Consider the following 21,264-nt stretch of genomic DNA (forward strand, 5'->3'; position numbering starts at 1 on the left):
TATAGATATTGCAAAGTTTGGCGACTACTACAATTAGTCCACTGATAGTGTGATCGGGTAAAAAAAAACAGATGACTTAAAATTACACTCCCATCGAACCCCGAATCAAAATGCAATGATGTGTAAATGCGAGCTTACTCTGCCATTGTAACTACAGTAATGTGGCGCTTCTAAATGAAATGGTGACTGTCTCACTGTAAAGTTGTCATCCGTTTCAAATATTTGGCTCAGACTTATTGCATAAAGTTAACAACAAAAACAGCAACTCTTTACAAACATCAAAATTTGCCACTAGTGGCTCTCCATTACAATTATCTAAGATCATTCTGGCCGTTTACGACATACTTTAGATTTTAGTCACCAAGATCATTGTTCTGTATATGTATGCGGCATATTGTGGAGAAATTTGGAGACTTGGGATTGGGATAAAGACTGTCTTTCTAAAGATTCAAACCATACTGGTATCGCATGGAATTTTACAGCTCCGCCAGTTCTTTATGTATTTTTGTTCTGTTTTACTGTCAAAATCTTGTGGCGATCCCTAATCTGTAACCTGTCAACGTAGTCCGTATGTGTGTTATGACCAAAGTTATTGGTGACAAATGAACCTTTGCCCGTACTAAAGTACATCGTCAACCGTACTAATATTGCATATTGTACGCAATACACTGTCCCAACACGGATAAATATTTTGTGTTTCAGTATATCTTAGGGAGAAGAAGAGGGACATGTGTTTGTTTCACGGTAAAAATGCAGTGAAAATATTTTCGAGAGTGGCAACCACTGTCCTTATAATTTAATAGCAAACATCTTTGCTTCTAAAGAGTTGCTTTTCTTTCAGACATGAGAAGCACATACATGAATCCGTGTCTGACAAACCGCACCGCCATTTCACAAAAGCCCTCAGCCGGGCTTCCCCCGATTGCAAAACTATAGCTTGCATATGTCGTATAAACTGAATGCATGCTATCGACGAATAGTTGTCACTCAGACACGAGAGAGTAACTTCCACTTCCATAACTCTTTTCAGGCTGGGGGAAGGGGGTCATTAGTCAGTGCACGCACCACCAACTTGCTGAGTGGCAACGACGCATGCCCCGTGAATTGATGTAAAAAAATCGACAAAAAATAACAAAGAAATAAACATTTCTTCCCCTCGAAAAGGGTGGGCATTTTCGTTTCCATCCGCCTTGACCGCAGTCATTCTTCCCATTCTGTCCTCTGATACAAAGCATAATAAGAGAAATGGGGATGGTTTGGAGCGCTTCAAAAAGTAAACAAAAATTTGGACTTTCTAAACTTAGGAGGGGTGTTAGGTAAATGATGCATCGATTCAAATGCAAAGGCTCTATGACGTAACCATTAGTGCCAGCAGGGAGATTTTACTAGTAAACCTGCTCTCTTTAAGTCAGCTACCCTGCGGCAAAGCATCCGGTTTCTACCGTTAAGTCATTTTCGCACCTGCACTTTCTATCCGCTTGTGTTTGTCACTCTGATATGAAAACAGCTTTCGGAGGGGGGACTTTTTTTCAATCTCTCGTTGGGTGGCAACATATAACGCGCGTTTTTTCATCGTTGTCAAACAGACCCCGCGGGTCAGCAACGCGCAAAAAAGCGGGTAGCACTTAACTGAATCCCCTGTGATAAAAGAGAACTGCCGTGAGTTGTACGACCTTTCTTAAAAATCCTTTTCTACTCGCAAGTAAACACTGAGGAAACGACAAAAGTTTGCACCTGACGACAACCCACGTTTTAACATCTCTCCATGGCCATACCGGTGAACGGCACGTTCTTGTGTTGTGACTCAGATCTCCTTTTGTGTTACAACGGGCAAGATAAGTGAAAAGTCGAAAACAACGAAAAGTAAATGTACATATTAAGTGTGCGTGTACATTACGAAAAATAACGTGTACATTATATTATATATATATATATATATATATATATATATATATATATATATATATATATATATATATATATATATATATAATACTATGTGTATGCATGTGTTACTAGCTATTTAAAATAAGAATACTTGTAACTCGAGTTTCTTTGTATGGGTGAAATTTTACAAGCATGTATAACACTCATCAGATTGTTGAGATGATCTACGCCGATCCCAAAATTTGCACCATACTATCACTGAAATAAGTCTGCTGTATGTTTCTCTGTGTGAAGTTTAAGGTGTTTCTATCGGAAGGAGGACTATCGAAGATGTGTATGTCTTTGATTCATCCTAAGCCTTTCAAGTTAAAGACGCTCTGACACGAAATCTGTAAAGAGCGGTTATCTGTACGGTCGCGATTTGTTGCGCCTTTGCTTTCCCCCCTGTAACCGCTTTCTCGTGAGATTTACACGTACATTTCAATCAGAAAGATTTTTGGTAACCTTTTTGAATGACAATATATAATGAAACATTCGGCTAAGCTTCTTTCTCTACCAGTATCCTGCCTCGGGGTGTCTGAAACCGCCTTCTTGGTGACGTTGAACTTGAATTTCCGTTCGACGGAATCGGACGTATGCATCGAGATCTGTCCAAAGACTCACACAATTCTTTAAAATATGTATAAGTAGAAGTCTTAAATTTTAAGTCTTTTTAAAAAAAAGACATAAATTCAAAGTTACTGTAAAATTTCAAAGGAGAACCTAACAACCACTGCGCTACTACCTTTCAGTGTTTGAAGTCCTAAATGCCCGCCATTGTTTTTGTTAAATCTTTTGGAAAACTTCAATCATAGTTTCCCACGACGTCGAGGTGAACATCCTATTACCGTTCTCAATCAACTTTTTTCAGATGACTCTGCAAAAGCTCAAGATCTGTTCTCAAAACTAACGAATCGATCTGTTCGGTAGTCCCAGCATTTTCTAACTTTGGCAATTCAACCCTTGAAACTGTAAGACTTTTGCGAGGTGAAAGTTGACTTCTGTACAGTCATTTTTCAATCGCTATTCATGTTCAACTTCTAATAAATTTACAGTCTTCAACTTCTAATAAATTTACAGTCTTTTTAAACGAATAAAAATGGTTTGTGACATATCTTTTGTAACGGTAGTCAACATAAAACGAACACCTTGCTTAGTCTCTGATTTTCTTGATGACGGCCTGGCTGTCTTTGTGCAACCCTTTCGCTAAGAGAGAATACAGCGGAAAGAATGAGGCTTGTCCTGCGCCACTGTTCCGCTTAATTGCAATTTCTTCTCCTGGACTAGTGGGAACAACTATTCGGCGAAGAAAATAAGGAATTTTTGTGGCTCGGTTTGTTCATAATGATGCATGGAATGTACTTCAAATGAGGACAACACAACATCGCAGAATATAACCCGGAATATAATCGAGCGTTATTCTCTGAGTGGTATGTGAGGCATACCGCTGCGCTGGTCTGCACCCCAGTGGCTCGATACTATCACACACTGCAATGCGAGAAGGTAATGTTCATAGTAGATTTGCATCCACACATTACGGAAAGTTGACTAAATTTGATCAAAATGCGATTGAGAGTTAATGATTATTACATTTTGCTATTCATTTAGGAAACCTATAGCGCGAAATGAAGTCCCGCATAAGTTTTATCTATAGTTCCACATCCCCTCACAAAAGATACGCGGCTCCTGCCTACTTTCTGCCCTGAGATTGAGAGCATTTCACAAAATATTGTCCCCTCTATTCAAGCGATCTCTCTTCACGTTTGTCGCAACATACTCTTTGCGACCTTTACTGTGTCAGATTGATCACTTCCCAGTAGTAACCCGAGACCACACTTCGCTGTTCCACACGTCCACCATAAGTACTTCTTTTTTTCCCAAAAAAGTACTACGCTTCGCTAACCAAGGAAGACGCCCCCAGCGTCCAAACCAACAATTGCCTACCGAGAATGACACAATAGTGTACCACGCTAGCGAAACAAAACAGCGACACCAACTCTTCGATACTAATATCCAGTACATATTGTGCTCAAGCGGTAGTTGTGAATTATAATTAAAGGTCAGGTGCGGTCCCTGATATACACGCAACTGGTGCGAATCGGTAAAATTCGAAACACTACTAAATTGTGATGAGGAGTGGAAATAAGCATCCGTCTACCCCTCCGATTATTAAGATTATCATTTGATTTCACTGTCGACTAGAATCATGACTACCGTTACTAAGATAACGATTCAAAAGTTCATATTTTGAACTACCACCATAACAAGTGTACCATGTTAAGTCACGGTCCCTCTATCAGAGGGACCGTGGTTAAGTTAAGAGGCGAAAGCATATCTTACTAAAATACTAATTTCGTCTGAATGTGCAAAATAAAACACAGGCGCCCTATAAACACATTTTTTTCTGATTTTCCAGGAGGTACTAAAACTCACAGAAAACTTTTTCAGCAATTCGAAACAAAAAATTTAAAGGCTCTGAGGCTTGGACATTGCTAATATCGGAGGTAGACAAACAGGTAACGTGCACTTCTCCAATTACAAAAATGTGTTTTAAAAATATCTTTTTTGGTCAGTGATAAACGATCTATCACATTCCAAAAGCATTTTCAAATTTTATAGCAAGTTCCTAGACAGGTTGGTCAGTCAAGTTGTTTTTAAATTTGTCAATATTCAAAAAGTTTATTGTACCTGTCTAAATATTATATATTTGTATTACATATGCATGCGATAATAATGCTTTAATGTGGGAGGATTATGAGCTCATTCATTTCCTGTTTGTATGTGTGACAGTGTATGGTACACACCCGAGGCTTTTTACATCATTGTAATATTTACAGTTTACTTTGCACCAGTAAGCTGGGCAGCAATTAAACGATTGCGTAAGCTATGTACATGTAATGGCCTCAAACAGGCATGGTCTTATCGTTGAGGGCGCACCAACGTACGACAATATCAAAGCTGTGTGATCAGCCCTCTGTCTTTGCATGCAAATGTGTAAATGTGGAGCATTTTAGTTTCTTCTTTCAACGAAAACAAGATTCAAACAACAACAGAAATTGACAATGTCAAATGGAACATCATAATATTTACTGTATCATTTCTTATGTGACATATTTTTAAATATAAGAATTCAGCTCTTCTTGATGAGATTAAGGTCACCCTAAAAGCCTATGTAGTGCACCGTAAATGCTATTTTTCTTCGTGGATGAACACTTTCAACTGTATCTTAAGGATGGAGAACAAAGCTGATGATTTTGTTGTTTAATTTTCAGGCCTATTTAGGCTTGACGTTGAAGGATTCACCTTGAACTTAACAGTTCAATTATATTTTTGTCTCTTTCTCCCATAACTCCATTTTAAGATCATTCCTCTGTACATTTTTCATTCACTTTGCTCATTTACAAATGTTGACATGGAGTGTCATGATGATTATGGACAAATCTGGTATTGAAATTTTAATTTCAGGAATAAATATCAACTTTCTGAAAAAAAAAAGCTGTGAGGTGAATGAGGGTATGAATACATGGTTACATCAGCTGGTGTAGTGAACCATGTGCATTCTTGTAATTCTTCAAAAAATTACACTTTAAACACATACATTGTTCTTAAAATCGTATCACCATCAACCCTGAGTGCGTGAGTCGATTTTTCACAGCCTGAACACGATCATACTCTAGAGTCTTCCACATAGAAAAAACATGAGACAATTTGTTTCTAATGATTTTGAAAAAAGTAGTGAGTCAGAACCAATTAGTTTTGCTCACCCTCTGCCAAACACTGAACTAATTTCAAAATGAACTCAGATTTCATTTCTTTATTACTTGCATAGTGACAAGATAGATACAAGAAAATGCTTGCAACATATCTGTCCTCTTTTTAAAGAAAATATATAATTGCAAATTTGAAAATACAAAAAAATGTTATCCACATCTCTCCAAGTCCTGACATACTGTGGAATTGTTGTTCAGATGGTTGCTTCAGTCTGATTTTGTCTATATACATCCATCCTATGATTGCTGTACACAAGACTGGAAGAGGAGCAACATCATAATACTTAAATTATACCTGTTCACCTCTATTCCCGGTAAACAGATCCAAAATCACCATTGCTAACAACTAGTTTGGGCAAAACCATGGTGATGATGGGAGGGCTAACATAGATAATCTAGATGTTTCTATGGTAGCTATTGTAAATTCTTTCCATAAAACAAGCATTCTGTAAAAACCGTATTATGCTACTTCGCTCTGTAAGTAAATATGGCTGTCATACTACTATAGTTGCAACTACGCAAATTTCCATAGACAAGGCTGGCACACCTCTTTTACCATATTTGTACCTATGAAATTATGTAATTTGGGCTGATTCACCTCATTTACCACATTTGTACTTATGCAAACTTCTGTAATAATGGCTGACATACCTCATTTACCATATATGTATTTATGCAAATTTCTGTAAGTATGGCTGACACACTTTTTTACCATATTGTAGATATGCAAAATCTGTAAGTAGACATGGCTAACACACCTCTGTTACAATCATATATACATGTGATTCTCATTATATTACCATGCCCTGTCCATTGCGTTTTAATTGGTCGAGCTGAACCATGTGACTGCCCACAAATACACAGTAATGGTTTGTTTTCATGCCTATGAATATGAATAATATCGTAAACATAATAACTTTACGGCTAAAACGAAAATTGTGATTTGTACAAAGATCATAATCAACCGCAAAATAAAATGGAGCATTTGTGGGCCAAGTTTAGATGCTTTTTTCAAAACAATTTCCGGATTTGCAAAATTTTTGCAGCGCGCGCACTACTCACTGACAGGTTTTGGGGTCCTGTTGTCGTTTGCACGGGAAATTTTCGTAAATGTTGACGGTTTTTCAGGGTTCGTAGCCAAATTAATGGGCTCGGCGAGCCTCGCCCGTTAATTTTTGGCTTTCTTCTCGCCCTTGCCCATAAATAACCGTTACTGGTCAGCGCGTCGCCCATTATTTCTATAATATTTAGCAATACACAATGGATCAGCTGCTAAAATGACAATACCTATTAAAAGATACTGACTCAGGTACATATTTGTAAATATCTTCTGTAAACATAGTAAAGCCTGAAGACAGTGGGCAGTTATGTCTGAAAAAAATGCTCAAGTATGCCTTTCACTGTCAGGACTTACACTATTTGTTTAAAACTGGTGTTTATAAAATATAGAAATTGCTTGCAATCTAGACCATGGTTTTCACATAAAACTGCTATGGTCTGATCTATGGAGACTGACACTTTCAAACGTGTTTTGCAGAACCAGGAGTAGGCTGTAGAGCACTTTCAGGAATTAATCTTTCCAGGAAATGCTAGACTTCAAATATCACTTCTTGACTAGTTTTGACACGTCCTATTGAACAGATCAAATGAAAAATTATGATGAAATTATTTTCTGGCATGGCAAAAAAATCCATTTTTATAAGCTGACACAATGGACATTTCACCGAGGTCAAAATTACCAAGGTATATGATGGACTATTTTCTTGACAAAAATATCCAAACTCATCTTATGGATGACGCTCTGAACAATACAGATGACCTAGGATGCAAAGCATTGACGTAAAAGACAAGATTAATTTGAAGGGTTCTGTCGCCATGACAATGATGACATCACTGCCTCCTGGCTGTATCCATGCAGTCTTTTAAAAGACACCTTGTCTATGATCTGTCATCACTAATTCTGCTATAATATCTAACTCAAAACAGAATAACCTCAGTAAGCTAAATGTGACTCCTCTAGATGAAAGAAACGCAATTGCAAGGATACAGGAAAGTGCAAGTTCATGGTAGAATGTACCTTGGGAGCAAATATTAGGACTGTGAAATTTTTTTACAATTCTTTTCTGATCTACCACTTGTGGAGGCTCATTTTAAAACTCTTGGAGTAAGAAATTTTTCACTATCGTAGTTTTTCAAAATTTGAAAATTTCATTTTCCCCCAAAAGATTTAACACAGGGATGGCAGCCATTTTTAATTTTCCAATATCGGTGAATGTTAGGTTATTTGTTTCTCTGGTACCTAACTTTGCATGGTGACCCCGAGGCTTATTCTGGATTTGGTAAGAGAATGGTTGAAAGTTTCATTAAGGAAAGATTGAGCAAAAGTCTTTCACTTTTGATGTGTGTACTACATGTACCTTAAAGTAGTATACGCCTTGAATCTGAAAGTTTTGCTGTTTTGTTCCAACTGTCTTCATGGAAATCTAAACCACTGTCTTTCAAGGTCAAAATAAGAATCGATGGTCGCCCCTGAAATCATGGTACCAGAGAAAACAAATTGACTAAATTTACATGTATTTGAAATTTCAAATGGCCTCTATCGCAATGTTAGCTCCATAGGGAAAACTTCAATTTTCAATTTTCATATATACATGACAATAAAAACTTCATTCACTCAATAAGCTTAGGCAGAGTAGAAATGCACTTGACTTTGTACTTGCCTGCAATGTTTCATGATCCAGATTTTTAGTCAGCTTGTCAAACTTTTGAATTGTTGATATGATCTTATCGAAACTGCAACGTGATAAGAAAAGTGATAAGAAGTGTGCATTTCAGTGAAGGCATCACACACCAGTGCCATGTAAATTCTTACTGGTTTCCTTAACCCTTTTTCTTGCCAAGTTCATATTCAACCGTTAACCATCAGGTCAAGTTCATCAGAACTAGTGAAGTACAGTATGTCCCATTTGGTGCATTTTAACAGACAATTGAACATTTGAAGGCACCTGAAATCACAGATACTGTTGGAACAGACCAAGCCAAATGGATGGAAATACATATGGTTTTGGCTCAATACTGCTTTTCACTGAGTTGGCTCATGGGGAAGCGATACTGTCTAGCAGGTAAAGGATTAATATATTGCCTGCTTAGATCATGAATATTTGCTCATGTAATTTCTGTATGTACTGGTTTAAAATACACAGTGACTGAGTCTCTTTTCAAGATTTTAATATTTTGAAAGAAACTACATTAAAGAAGATTGAGACATTCTCAAAAGGTGGACCACTCATTTAAATCTAATGGAAATTAAACACTGGTTGTAAAAGATGTTAGAATTTACTCATATTTTTGTTAGACATGACAACATTCAACATAAAAATATTGGGCGAGTGCGCTATTAGGCTTTACACTGCAGAGCATGGCCAGCAACAATTCATTTATTCTGCTTGGTCTGGTCATTGTAAATATCTTCAAATACTGAAGTAAATGCCCTCAGATTTGCTTCTGGGATAGGGAATTTGCAACATATTACCGCAGCACAGAATGAATGCTGGAGATACTAGTCATAACAAGAAAGTCTGTTTTAGAGCATACAATCATCCATAAGCTTACACAACCATCTCACCATTCTAATCCTCCTTTCATTTCTTTGATCTCTTCCTGTGTCTCATCCAATTCCTGAAAGCAAAGAGGTACAAATTCAAGGGTTTTATCATCAGGTAACTTAGAGCGCCCTCAAAGTAGTGTATAGCATACGATATTTATGGCTCGCTCTTGCTGGGGACAATAATAACACAACATGGAAAAGACTCTCTCTTTATTTTATATTTAAGCAATAAAGCACACTCAGCGATGGTATACCACGAGATTTTGACCAATGCAGGACATATATGCACAAGCGATAGCGAGTGCATATATGAAGTGAATTGGTCAAAATTGAGTGGTATACCGTCGCTGGGTGTGATTTATTGCTATTATATCATAACAGTACATTGAAATTTTGGCGAGGAACTTCACAAACGGATTTTTGCTCAAGCTGTGAGCTCGCGCGTATGCCAATCATGGTATATCGCCAATATAACACGGTTCTTTTCGCGTCTCGACCAATCAGATCGCTGTATACTGGTATGATATAATTCATATTTTATATCATGTTTTTGATATCTTACCTCTTGTAGGTCATCTTCAATGTCACTGAGGTGTTGTATGGCATCATCTATAGACTTGACCTGACTGCTTCTCAGGGACAGTTCCAACGCCTACGAACACAAAATTATTTATGAATCTGAATAGTAGATTCTGTTTCCCAAGTTTGTCTATTTACTCTATCAATGCTACGAGAAATGAGAAATACATTTTCGTGACTAGTATTGACATTGTACATGTACATGACATTTAAATCCCTGCAGGCTTTACTTCAATGACGACAGACAGGGCAAAACACAATATCACCCAAATCCCTGCAATTTGAGTCTCAAGAAGGCAAAATGCTCCCTTTTTTGATGTACATCTTCTGCATGTCTTTCTGAACAAAACAAGCTTTACCCATAAGACTTAGATTTGTCCGCATGGAATCTTGTGGGATTTTGATGGAAAAAAATTGCCTGAAGGAAAAACAAATCTTCTAGACTGAAGGGACAAGAATTTGTTGAACAGGACATCCTAAAAACCGGATTTGCCATCGAGACTTTGTTACTGAACCAGTTGTTAACACAGGACGTGTTACCATAGCAACTCCTCTCATTCTGCATTCACCCTGTTAGCCTTCCAAGAAGCCCATACTCTTCATACAATACTTAAACTGTACTAGCAGTCACGACACAACAAAGCAAGTAAATGATTGAACGGTAATCTGCATCATCCGCTTGCAGGGGGAGCATCCAGATGCCCTCACAAGAGACCTTGGCAAGCGAAGATTGGTAATGTGTGACTTCAAAACATGTGAACCCCGCCCAAGTCATAGAGGGGGTTCATTGAACATTACCAGACAAGGCATGATAGAAAAGCTGTGTTCTGTCGATATGAGAATCAAGATAGCTCTGCTAGCTGGCCAGCCCTAGTCCTTCTGTCAAGTTTTGTACTCCAATCTGATAAAACATGATTTGGGTATTAGAAATTTTCTACCTTTTACAGTAAATGTAAACAAATGAAGGACCATTCAAAGTTATAACAAATGACTGAAAGTGAAATCTTTCAAGAAATACTAAATTTTCAGCTCAATATCACTTCATAACAAGAAATTTGATGTTTCCTTTCAATTTATGGACACAATCGATGGCTCTTACCATCTATTGTATTACATTCAGACATCAATCTGTTATTACCTATCCAGCCATGATATATACTCATGTGCTCGACTCAAATGATTGTTCCTAACATGGAGTAAGACAGGCAACCAATTGTTGGAGGAAGGGATTGTCATATGTTAGGGGCTTGTTGTAATTGGAAGTGTTCTGGTTTTGTTAGTCAACCAAAGACCTGATCAAGATGCACAATAGATTTATGATAGTAACTAAAAGTTCAACCTGTGAAGATCAGCTGTATTTGTCATTATTCTGCCGTTGTTAATCACAGGTGGTTTTTTTAATTCAGTTAAAGTCTTACAGCAGCGAGGGTAATCCTGCCTGATGTCGTATCTGTCTATTAAACACTGCACTCACCATCTCAATCTCAAATTATGCCGTGTGAGTTTATGATACATGTTTGTGAGAGAGTCAGACGACACTGTGCTTGAGATGATATGTGTGTGAAAAGTCATATGACTGATCACCAATGGTTTCAAAACATATTAGAGTTGAACAATGAGGAAATTCAAAATGACTTTGCATAATGGGTCACGCAGAAACAGCTGAATACTTGAAATGTCGTGTTAGTGCACGCTGGTAAGAGTTGCACTACAGTTAAATTGGAACAAATTTGTCATGGAGTCATGTTACACAGTAACAGAAACACGGATTTTAGAATCAACAATGTATTTGTAGAGTATTGCAATATCACTTATGTAAATGCTGTAGCTCCTCTCTTTCTATCTGAAAATCGCTCCACTTCAAGTGTGTCTGTCCATTATCCTGTCCATTTTTTAAATCCAATCTTAAAACAAACATTCAAAAGGCAACCTGTCTTTCTAAATTTCTTTACCATTTCTGACATTTTTTAAACTGGGATGATTGATATAATGCACGAGATATTTAGAAATGTATTTTTTCAGCAATACATGCAATAGCATGAAGAAATACCAGAGCCACACTTGGCTGTATGGTAATTCAACATCATCCTAGGGGGATGTTTCTACTTATTTACCATGAAAGCCTACCTAGCACAAGCATATTACTTCAAAAAAGTATTAGTCCCACTGTTCTTCAGTGAGATGGTAGTATTCATATTATTGGGGTGGAATTATTACCATGAAAATACCACTGACTAAAATGCAAAACACCGATTGATATCAGATTAACAACACAAAAACAAATTAAGGAATGTTGTTACAATATATGCTTTAAGCAGCCAAGCCTAAAAAATCATGGATATCCATATGATAATTGAATTGGGAATTGCCAAGAAAAGAATTCAGAATTCTTCTACAATAGTTCCATGTTTTCATATGCTTTACCACATTTAACTGTAGTGTACTTTTATCAATTTTTTAAATATTTCATGCAGTACTGAAATGTCATTCAATTTCTTAACAACTTATGGTTGATACAGATGTTATACAATAAATTTATCATTATCATTACCATCAAATTTCATAGATTTTTATTATCTTCATCACCATTGTGATAATCATTGTCATCATGATCACCATTATCATCATCAGTGTCATCATTATCACCATGATCATCATCAGTGTCATCATCATTGCAAAAAAAAACGTAACAACATTGCCTATTGAACATTTTTCAAAAATACTCTTTTGTCTTGTTTGTCTGTTTGAATGTCCTGCTACTTATACGTCATCTCCACTCACGTTCTTCCTCAATTCTCATTTAATGTGGCATCATAACAGTTCCGATACTGAGATCAAATCCATCTGGGGAAATATCGCTGAGTACATAAATTGAAGCTCTCCGGACATCAAAGACTAGAATGGTCTGTTGGATTACTTAGAGACCAAACACCGATGAGCCGTCCATGCAGATTGTGAGTAAAAATGAATTACCATACATTTGTATCACAGCGAACACTCGGGAGATAGCAACCTTTTAACAATTCTTCTTGAAAGCATACTAAGAGTAAGGCAGCTCCATTATCCCTGTCACTGATTGTACTTTTAAGTTATGGTGAGTGATGATACTTTGAGAGTGGGCACAACACATAATCAATTACTTGAACCACACTGGAGGATTCCTGAAATTCAAGAAATGCTAGCTGTGATTTCTGGATGTGCAAAACATGAGATGTTTTGTCGGATATATTCCAGACAAACAAAGATTCTTGATACAAGTGAGCTGATAACGAAGGATTCCGTGATGTTCAGATTAAGGAAACCCTAAGAACTTCAGGAAAAGTAACACTTATGTGTGAAAAAAATCATCAGAAACACTTTTTTTTTTTTAATGCCAACCAGAGTCCCCTCATCAATGCATCTTTCTAATATATGATTGGTGAACTTCTAATACAGTTCTTGCAAAGATCACACTTTTAATTTTTAAAATTCTGACCTGACAACTTGATATCATTGTGTGCCTACATGTTTTTTATCATTACTATGGCAATAAATCAGAGCTCTAATAATTTCCTGGCCAAACAAAGAAAGCCAAATAGATAAGAGACTGAACAGCTACTGCAATATTTCAAAGTAATTGGACTTCCAGAATCATAAATTTTTATGCCATGAAAATTTTATGGCTACCGGTAGCAATTTTCTTAATGGATTAATCTCTTTGAAAGTATTAAACCCTTGCTGTGTTGTAAAGCTATGAAACAATCAAACTGACAATGTAATAAAATAATAGCTCTACACAGCAACCATTATAGTCAAAGCCAGTCCCTTTGAATGAAGCCAAATTTTGTCTAGACTCATGATGATAAAAATAACCTTTTTCTATCAATGACTTGACATGGCTATCTTAAATATAGAAGTTACAAAACAGTTCACTTACATAATTTCCATCAACAACTTGACATTGCTATCATAAATATAGAAATTACAAAACAGTTTGCTCACAAAATCCCATTAGTACACGTGGGAGTTGGAATTGTCAAATTATTATTAGACTCTTAATTCTCTTTCTTTTACTTTTTTTATTTACAAATTCAGTCACCCACATTTACAGTGGCCATATTGATTTTCACTAGGGATCATACCAAAAATCAGAGCAATGTAAAAACTATGTGGTAAAACTAACATTACTCTTTGTAAACATAGCTGCTTCACACAAATGTCATACTCATACACAGAGACCTACACAAGCATTATGGGACTGATTGACTGTAGGGAATATCTTTTCATTTTACAGGACAAATACAACTTGAGATACAATTCCTACTGTACATATAATGCACAAGACTTGGTTTAAGTCAGTGATTATCTGAATTGAAGTCATTCAGCAGGTCATAACGCATTGATGATACTTTTTGTGTGAAATACTGTGAGTAAGATGATCGCAGTATAATCAGAACTATGCTGTCTTCGCATCTTATCTTGTCATACATTTGCAGGGCTCGAAATTAGCGGTAGTCCCGCGTCCATAGACTACCAACTTTTCCCTGGGGCTACCAAAACCCATGAAATGGTAGCCCACACGGACTACCAAAGTTTAGGGCATGAAATTATTTATGGTCGATATGATGTTGATCGCTGTGAGATGACGGACGCCCATACAGTCAACCCAGGTGGACACAGAAAGGATATCCTATGACTTTGTTGTGCAAATTAAAAGGCGACAGTGCAATCGAATTTGTTGGGAAAAACTTTCAATAAAATATCATTATCTGAACTTATGTACTTGGATGACAGGCTCGGGAAATGATGGCCAATGAAAATTCATTTTTATAATTATTTAATCACAATGTATCAATCACAATTAAACACAAAATTATTCAAACTGCAAAGAAAAAGCTGTTGGGCCATCCACAAATTACTCTTTCCAAAGGGTACCAAATCATCCCATGATAGTGGAGAAGTATAGCCAAAATTGCCACGAAAGTGTTAGGAACATGACGGTACCAAGTTGCAATCCTGAAATTCATAGCTAATCCGTTTTTAGCCATGTTATGTTTACACGTGCTGAGTAAAAAAGTCGTTGTCTTGCATATAAGCTCTGCGTATGTGTGAATAGGTCGTCAAACTTTGAGGCGTCACCGTTGTCCACTATGCTATACCGTTCTCCTAAGGCTATGATCTGCAGGTATTGATGTTAAATGACTAGATAATTCACTTCCTGGATAGATACCAATATTGTTTAGGGTAGCACAGTGTCCAGCAACAGTTTTACTGCAAAAATTAGCTTTCGAAGACAACAGTCTTCCCAGCAAAATCGATCATAGCTTAGAGACAACCTCCGAACCTCAAACAACGCATTGTCACCAGTTGACTCCCTACGACCATCCAATCGCATGGAACAACACACTGTAATGAAACCAAATGCAAACTGTGCCCTCTCATCAATACCACCACCACTTTAGTCGGACCCAATTGGAAGACTTTCAACATCAAAGGATCATATGACTGTGACTCCACCTATGTCATCTATGCTATCACCTGTATGTCTATCTGCTGTATACAATGGCAGAACAGGACAGCCACTGCGGAAACGGATCAACAATCACAAGTTCGACATACAGAGCAACACAATATATAAACCTGTTGCTCAACACTTTTACCTAGCTGGACATTCTATCAATGATTTCCGTGTGGCTGTACTGAGAAAGATCCATATTAAAAGCACCATCCGAAGAGAGACTGAAGAACTCAATATCATACGAAATTTCGATTGTGTCAAAGAAGGACTCAATCGAGATTACAGATTTTTAACACATTACAAATAACTATGTTGGCTGTGATTTGCCCCAGTTTTTCCTACCATTGTTCTCACTCAGCATACAGTGTTTGCACACCTTTGCTCAAACCCTTTGATTCACTTTGACACTTTCCTTTGGCATTGTCCACCCACAACGCATTTGGCCTTGTGCTTCTTTGTCGATTCTGCAAGTACATCTGATGAAGGAGACTGTTGTCTTCCAAAGCCAACACTGTGCTACCCTTGACAATATTCGTATCAGTCAAGATCAACATGGCTCTAGTGAAACTTTCCTGGATATAATGATGAAAAATAAATCTTTCATCGTCTAAATATAAATAAAAATATCCTTTAAAAAAAATTCTTCATTCATGCATGGGCTACCAGACCTTGTCACTGGGCTACCAACTTTAGAAAATGGTAGCCCAAGTGGACTACCATGGAAAAAAGTTAATTTCGAGCCCTGATTTGTGCATACATGGAGTCAACGTGAACGGCAGTAAGTTTCTCCCATGAATCCAGCGATAACTCCACAACGTCTTGGTCAGAGAAAACAATCGCAATTTCTCTCCTACATTGCATTCACCAAATTGTGTTTTATTCACAGACTTGGGCCAAGTCTAATAAAGCACTAGCATGATATGTATATGTGTGTTCATTCAATATCATTCTGGAAGCATAAACACTGCTTGGTCAATAAAAGATAGCTGACTTTACAGATGATCAAAGGGCATGCTGTAACAGTTATAAAACTACATAATAATCAATGGTTGCTGCAGTAAGAAAATCAACTGAAACAGATGTCTTGTCTGTGATTTCTGTGTACACAGAGATGTATGACACCGCATACAGTGTACACATGGGCTGACAGAGAGTATCTACCATTAGTTGCTATTCCAATCGTTGCCATGGTGGACTGATGTATAATTGAAGAGGTAGAGAGGGGCTTGGATGGCGATAACAGACAGATATGAAAGGCCTGTTAAATTATTGATCTAAATACAAAATGTACAAGGCATATAAAAACACAATCATGTCTGGGCAAATTACTTAGTCTTGAAAGCCATGCTGGGTCGCTATGGCTACCAGTAACACTTGGAAGATACTAGCAAATGCACACACAAAAAAACTACTTATGTAGTCAACAATTACAGAGAATTTGAAGTTTTGCTACCTATAACCAAGCCAGAATACATGTATCATATGAACAGTCTAAAAATCAGCCAGGAAACTTCAAACAATCTGACAAAAGAAGTAAAAATGCAACATCAGTTAGAACCCTAGTGTACATGTATATGAAGTATTGGGACTTTGTTTTTCCAGTACCGTATGAAACACAAAAATTTGTGTTCTTTGCCTGGGTCCTAGTTCCTTTCATTACATCCTGAAGCACAGGGACATACCAACAATTCACCTTGTTGACGCACATTTTTTTGTCATTTAATGAACGCAGATTGATTCTTCAAACAAGTTGTTGTGTTGAGAAAACATCAGAAGAGGAAAAAACAATTCCAGCTGCAGTGGCATGATAAACAGTACTTGCTTCAAACAAGAATCATTTGCAAGGAATTCTGGGCAATTTTCTCAATCAATGAAGAAAATAATTTTCAGATGCTCATGGTTCGACGGCAACTTTTGTCCATGTGAGAAAAATATAGATTTGTTCTGGCATTCTGCTCTTTTGTGAGTCAGACACATCCAATACACATTGGTTGTCTGCTAACATTGGGAACATTGGTAAATAATTTGGGAACCCCAGTAACAATTCTGCTGCCCCCTAATCTGATTGCATTGATATACCATGGGGAACCCTTGTAATAGTGTAAGTACATGTACTCACTACGAACTGCCATAATAATTAACCATGGTAATGCAAAGCTCCCATGAAGACATTTGTTCTCTCACTATTTTTACTTTGCATCCCCATCCTAGAAAATCTCAGTATTTCTTAACATCATATCTTGCATGTTGTTCTAATTTCATTGAGAAAAACCATCAATATGGTTCACTCTCTCTTCAGTTACACAAGCAACTATTCATGAACTTCACTGCTACATTGAAGGAAAACACCTAACTGAGCAGAGTTCTTCTCCTGAATGAAAAGGACGCACGGTGATCTACAGGACTCAGTATGTCCAAGAGATTGAGTGATGGCGGTACAACAAACAAACCCACATGTACCTACATAACTTTTCACATTCTCAGGAGGAAACAACAAATGGTACTGATTCTCTCTCACCAAGGGAATTGAGATTACTTGTTGTAATCCTTAAGTTTTCAATAACAATTAACCATGCAACTATGCTACTCAACTATCTCCAGCTATGTACTTTGCCCTTGTATAGAAGAAATTAAGAGAAATAGCTCAATAAATTGATTCTGAATGACGTAGAGTACCTGCATATTTTCACCATATCTGGTTTCAATGTGACCGGTGATGTTCTGTAAAAGTCGTCTCCTCTGTCTGTTGAATGCATGGTACAGTAGTCTGACGTCTTGATGATCTCTGAAACCAATTGAAATTTTTTGTTAAAGCTGTGATGTGCAGGCACTGTGGTACATGGGCTTTATGGACAGACTTCCATCCACAAACTCAGCAGATCAATGCCTTTGTAGCTGCTCTGGATGAACGTATGCATGTCTGACTGTAAGTCTTGTAACACTACATCTTTTGGTAAGATAAAAGACATCAGGGAATAAGCATGAGAGGACACAAAAATTTGATCAATTATCAATAAATTCCCCAAGTAAGTGACAGAGTCTATCAATAGCAAAGATTTGCCACACATTGTCCCATATGACAGTAACATAAAGAAATAAATAAACTATTGTGAAGTTATGAATACATAGAATGGAGGATCGGGCATTCATCATCGTATTTGCACCTGAGCCTGCCTTGAGTTGACAAAATCATTTCAAAACAGATCCCTTTGAATGAAGAGTGCTTACTTAATGTGTAATATCCTGACATATCTCTCCAGGATGATATGCTTCAATAACCTAAGCTGGTTACATTTTCCAACATTTGATTGTTGAAATGACACTTGGGGTACAGTCCTCTGTATGATAACAACTCCTGTACCATGCATCTTCAAAACATCAAATCTGTATTGCAAAATTTTCAAGTAAAGGGAGGGGCACTCCCTCCTGCAACCACCTTCCCTAAGACATGTCTCCAAACTTCACCAAAAGTTTCAGTCTCAGATACATTTTTATACAAATATGGGTCTAATGATTTGTTGTGAGAGTTCTTTTCACAGATAGTTATTCTTTGACCTTCGAGGAAAACTAACTGGATTAAGAGCCGGTAGCCGGCAGAAAGAACTGGCTTCTGTGTTTTCCTGTGCAGACTACTCTTTCCTCCCGCCCTTCTCCACAGTCCCTCCACAAAACGGTGGGACCGTGCCTTCTCATTCATCATGTTTGCACTGCAGTTGACTGGAATGTTGCTCACGCTTATGTTTTGGCCAGGTGTCTCTCGAACTCGGCCGAAAATCACAGGAAATGAGCATTTTGTAAGCAGATGAAGTATCAGGTATGAATTCGTGTGATTTTCGGCCGAGTTTAGAATACACCTCGCCAAAACATAAGGCATGAACAACCTTCCAGTCACCACTCATGGGTACGCGGCGCCAACGTCAGTAAAGTGGAGGTGCCAAACGTCCACTGTGACGTGACCGGAATGTTGCTCACGCTTATGTTTTAGCGATGTGTCCGTCGAATTGGGCCGAAAATCACACGAAACGAGCGTTTGTGAAGCAAATTAAGTACCAGGTATGAATTTTGAGGATGATAGGGAACGGTCGACGGTTACATGATAGATGAACTTGCTACTTTTCACGGTAAAATCGAACGTCGAAGATGACACAATCCCTATACGAAATACCCATTTCATTTCCTGACTTGGTTTTTCTCAAGCATATGTACACACGTCTATGGGGCGCATAGTCCAAGAGAAAATAGATCACAGGGGACTGTGCTCGAGGTTTTGGATGGGTATGTGCGTTGGACGGCAAATTTGCCGTCCAACCAACATACCGCACAGCCAGTACACAGCAGCGAGCTCACTACACACACTGACAGTGACTGTCAGTGTGTAGAGAGTGCACAACCACCGAACCAGTGACACTGGCAATTTAATCTCGGTTTCAAAGCTCTGTGTGACTCGACAAGGTTTTCGCACTGTGATTCAAATGCCTATATTGCTGCAATGCGCCCTGGTACTCACCTACAATTTGAAGGAAACAGATTTTGAAATTCTTCAAAAGTGAACCAGTCGTGAATGTCATCGTTGAGGAGAAAGCTGCGAACGATATCAGCCGCCATTTTTTCGAAAGTTTTTGTGTGTTTGTTCGATTTTACTTCTCTCCAATTAAAATCCTAACGTTCGCGCTCGCGTTCCCGAAATCGCTGCGGAATTCGACGTCTACCCGATTTTATGTTTTCTGACCGGTAATCACGGACAGCGTAAATGCGTGTAGGACACTGATCCAGGGAGATCTTATTAACCGAACGTGTTAAGTATTAAAGCAAAGAAAGACCTGTCTGTCGCCACTCCTCGCCAAAGCGTCTACGATTGTAGCGAAATTGCGAATTTTTATCAGCGAGTGCTCAACAAAAGGTTCAGGGTAGCCTTCTTTGGTAAAATTACATTCAATTGCATTCATAAAAGCGGATTAGGGTGGGAGTAGGGATGATTTTAACGAACTCGGACTCATATTTTGAACTCCCCAAACTGATAGATATTTAAGGTGGAGTGCGCCACGGGGACTCTCGTGATATTTGTATAGGCCTATCAAAAGTTTTGATAGTCTTCTGTTTGTGTGAACTCATTTTGAAGCCTGCAGGGTAAATGAAGTTTCCAATTTCTTTGATTTTTCCCCGAAGGATGAACATAGGGATAGCGGCCATTTTAATTTCAAAACTCAATAAAATTTAGGTAATTCATTTTCTAATCATATGTAAACCTGGCGAAAAGGACTATATATATATATATATATATATATATATATATATATATATATATATATATATATATATATATATATATATATATATATATATATATATATATATATATATATATATATATATATATATATGAGTCTTTCCACAGTAAAGCGCAACATTTGACATTCCAATTTGGAGCTCTAGCTTTTTCAATGATAACAGCATTCACACAGAATGATATTATTTTTAGTAAGTACTACATATGAACATATATAAAAAAATATTAAAGCTGTATGTCCAGCTCAACAAAAATTATAGATTTTTATCTTTGTAAATATGGCCTCTATTTGCTCACCATTTTGTGACATTTTGTACCCCTGTTACATTAGGAAGGGATATTTACAATATTTATACCATTTGAATTGATTTCAAATGCAAAGTAGTAATGTATTATAAGCAATTACGAACTAAATTTATTCTTAGAAAAAAAGCACTAGGGAAAGGGCCAAATATTATGCCCAAAAATATTGCTAACGCGTGTAACAATGTCTGTCCAACTCTATGCGAATTGATAATATGAGAACAATAAATATAGTGAAGGCTGTAAGCTGCAACAAACCACTCATACATTTGACTAACAATGAAATCTTCCACTA

The 21,264-nt window shown here is 37.4% G+C and overlaps 1 protein-coding gene across 1 annotated transcript; it reads right to left on the reverse strand.

Moving 5' to 3' along the window:
• Nucleotides 1-5,725: 5,725 nt before the first annotated feature.
• Nucleotides 5,726-19,998, reverse strand: LOC139121323 (uncharacterized). The gene is made up of 6 exons (XM_070686116.1): nt 19,887-19,998; nt 18,056-18,164; nt 9,866-9,955; nt 9,322-9,374; nt 8,417-8,489; nt 5,726-7,326 (listed from the first exon to the last, which is right to left on the reverse strand). Exons 1-6 carry the CDS (start codon nt 19,982-19,984, stop codon nt 7,300-7,302), a joined length of 450 nt encoding a protein of 149 aa, XP_070542217.1. The 5' UTR covers nt 19,985-19,998; the 3' UTR covers nt 5,726-7,299.
• Nucleotides 19,999-21,264: the final 1,266 nt, after the last annotated feature.

The sequence above is a fragment of the Ptychodera flava genome, chromosome 21 (genome assembly GCF_041260155.1).
Source record: "Ptychodera flava strain L36383 chromosome 21, AS_Pfla_20210202, whole genome shotgun sequence".
NCBI lineage: Eukaryota > Metazoa > Hemichordata > Enteropneusta > Ptychoderidae > Ptychodera > Ptychodera flava.

Bases quoted from the DNA above. Each gene is read 5' to 3' on its own strand.
- LOC139121323 (XM_070686116.1), bottom strand. From the start codon at position 19,984: ATGGCGGCTGATATCGTTCGCAGCTTTCTCCTCAACGATGACATTCAC. The intron at 9,375-9,865 runs GTAAGATATCAA...CTTTGCTTTCAG, and splicing joins TTGAAGATGACCTACAAGAG to GAATTGGATGAGACACAGGA. The intron at 7,327-8,416 runs GCAAGTACAAAG...TCTGTTCAATAG, and splicing joins TGGATCATGAAACATTGCAG to GACGTGTCAAAACTAGTCAA.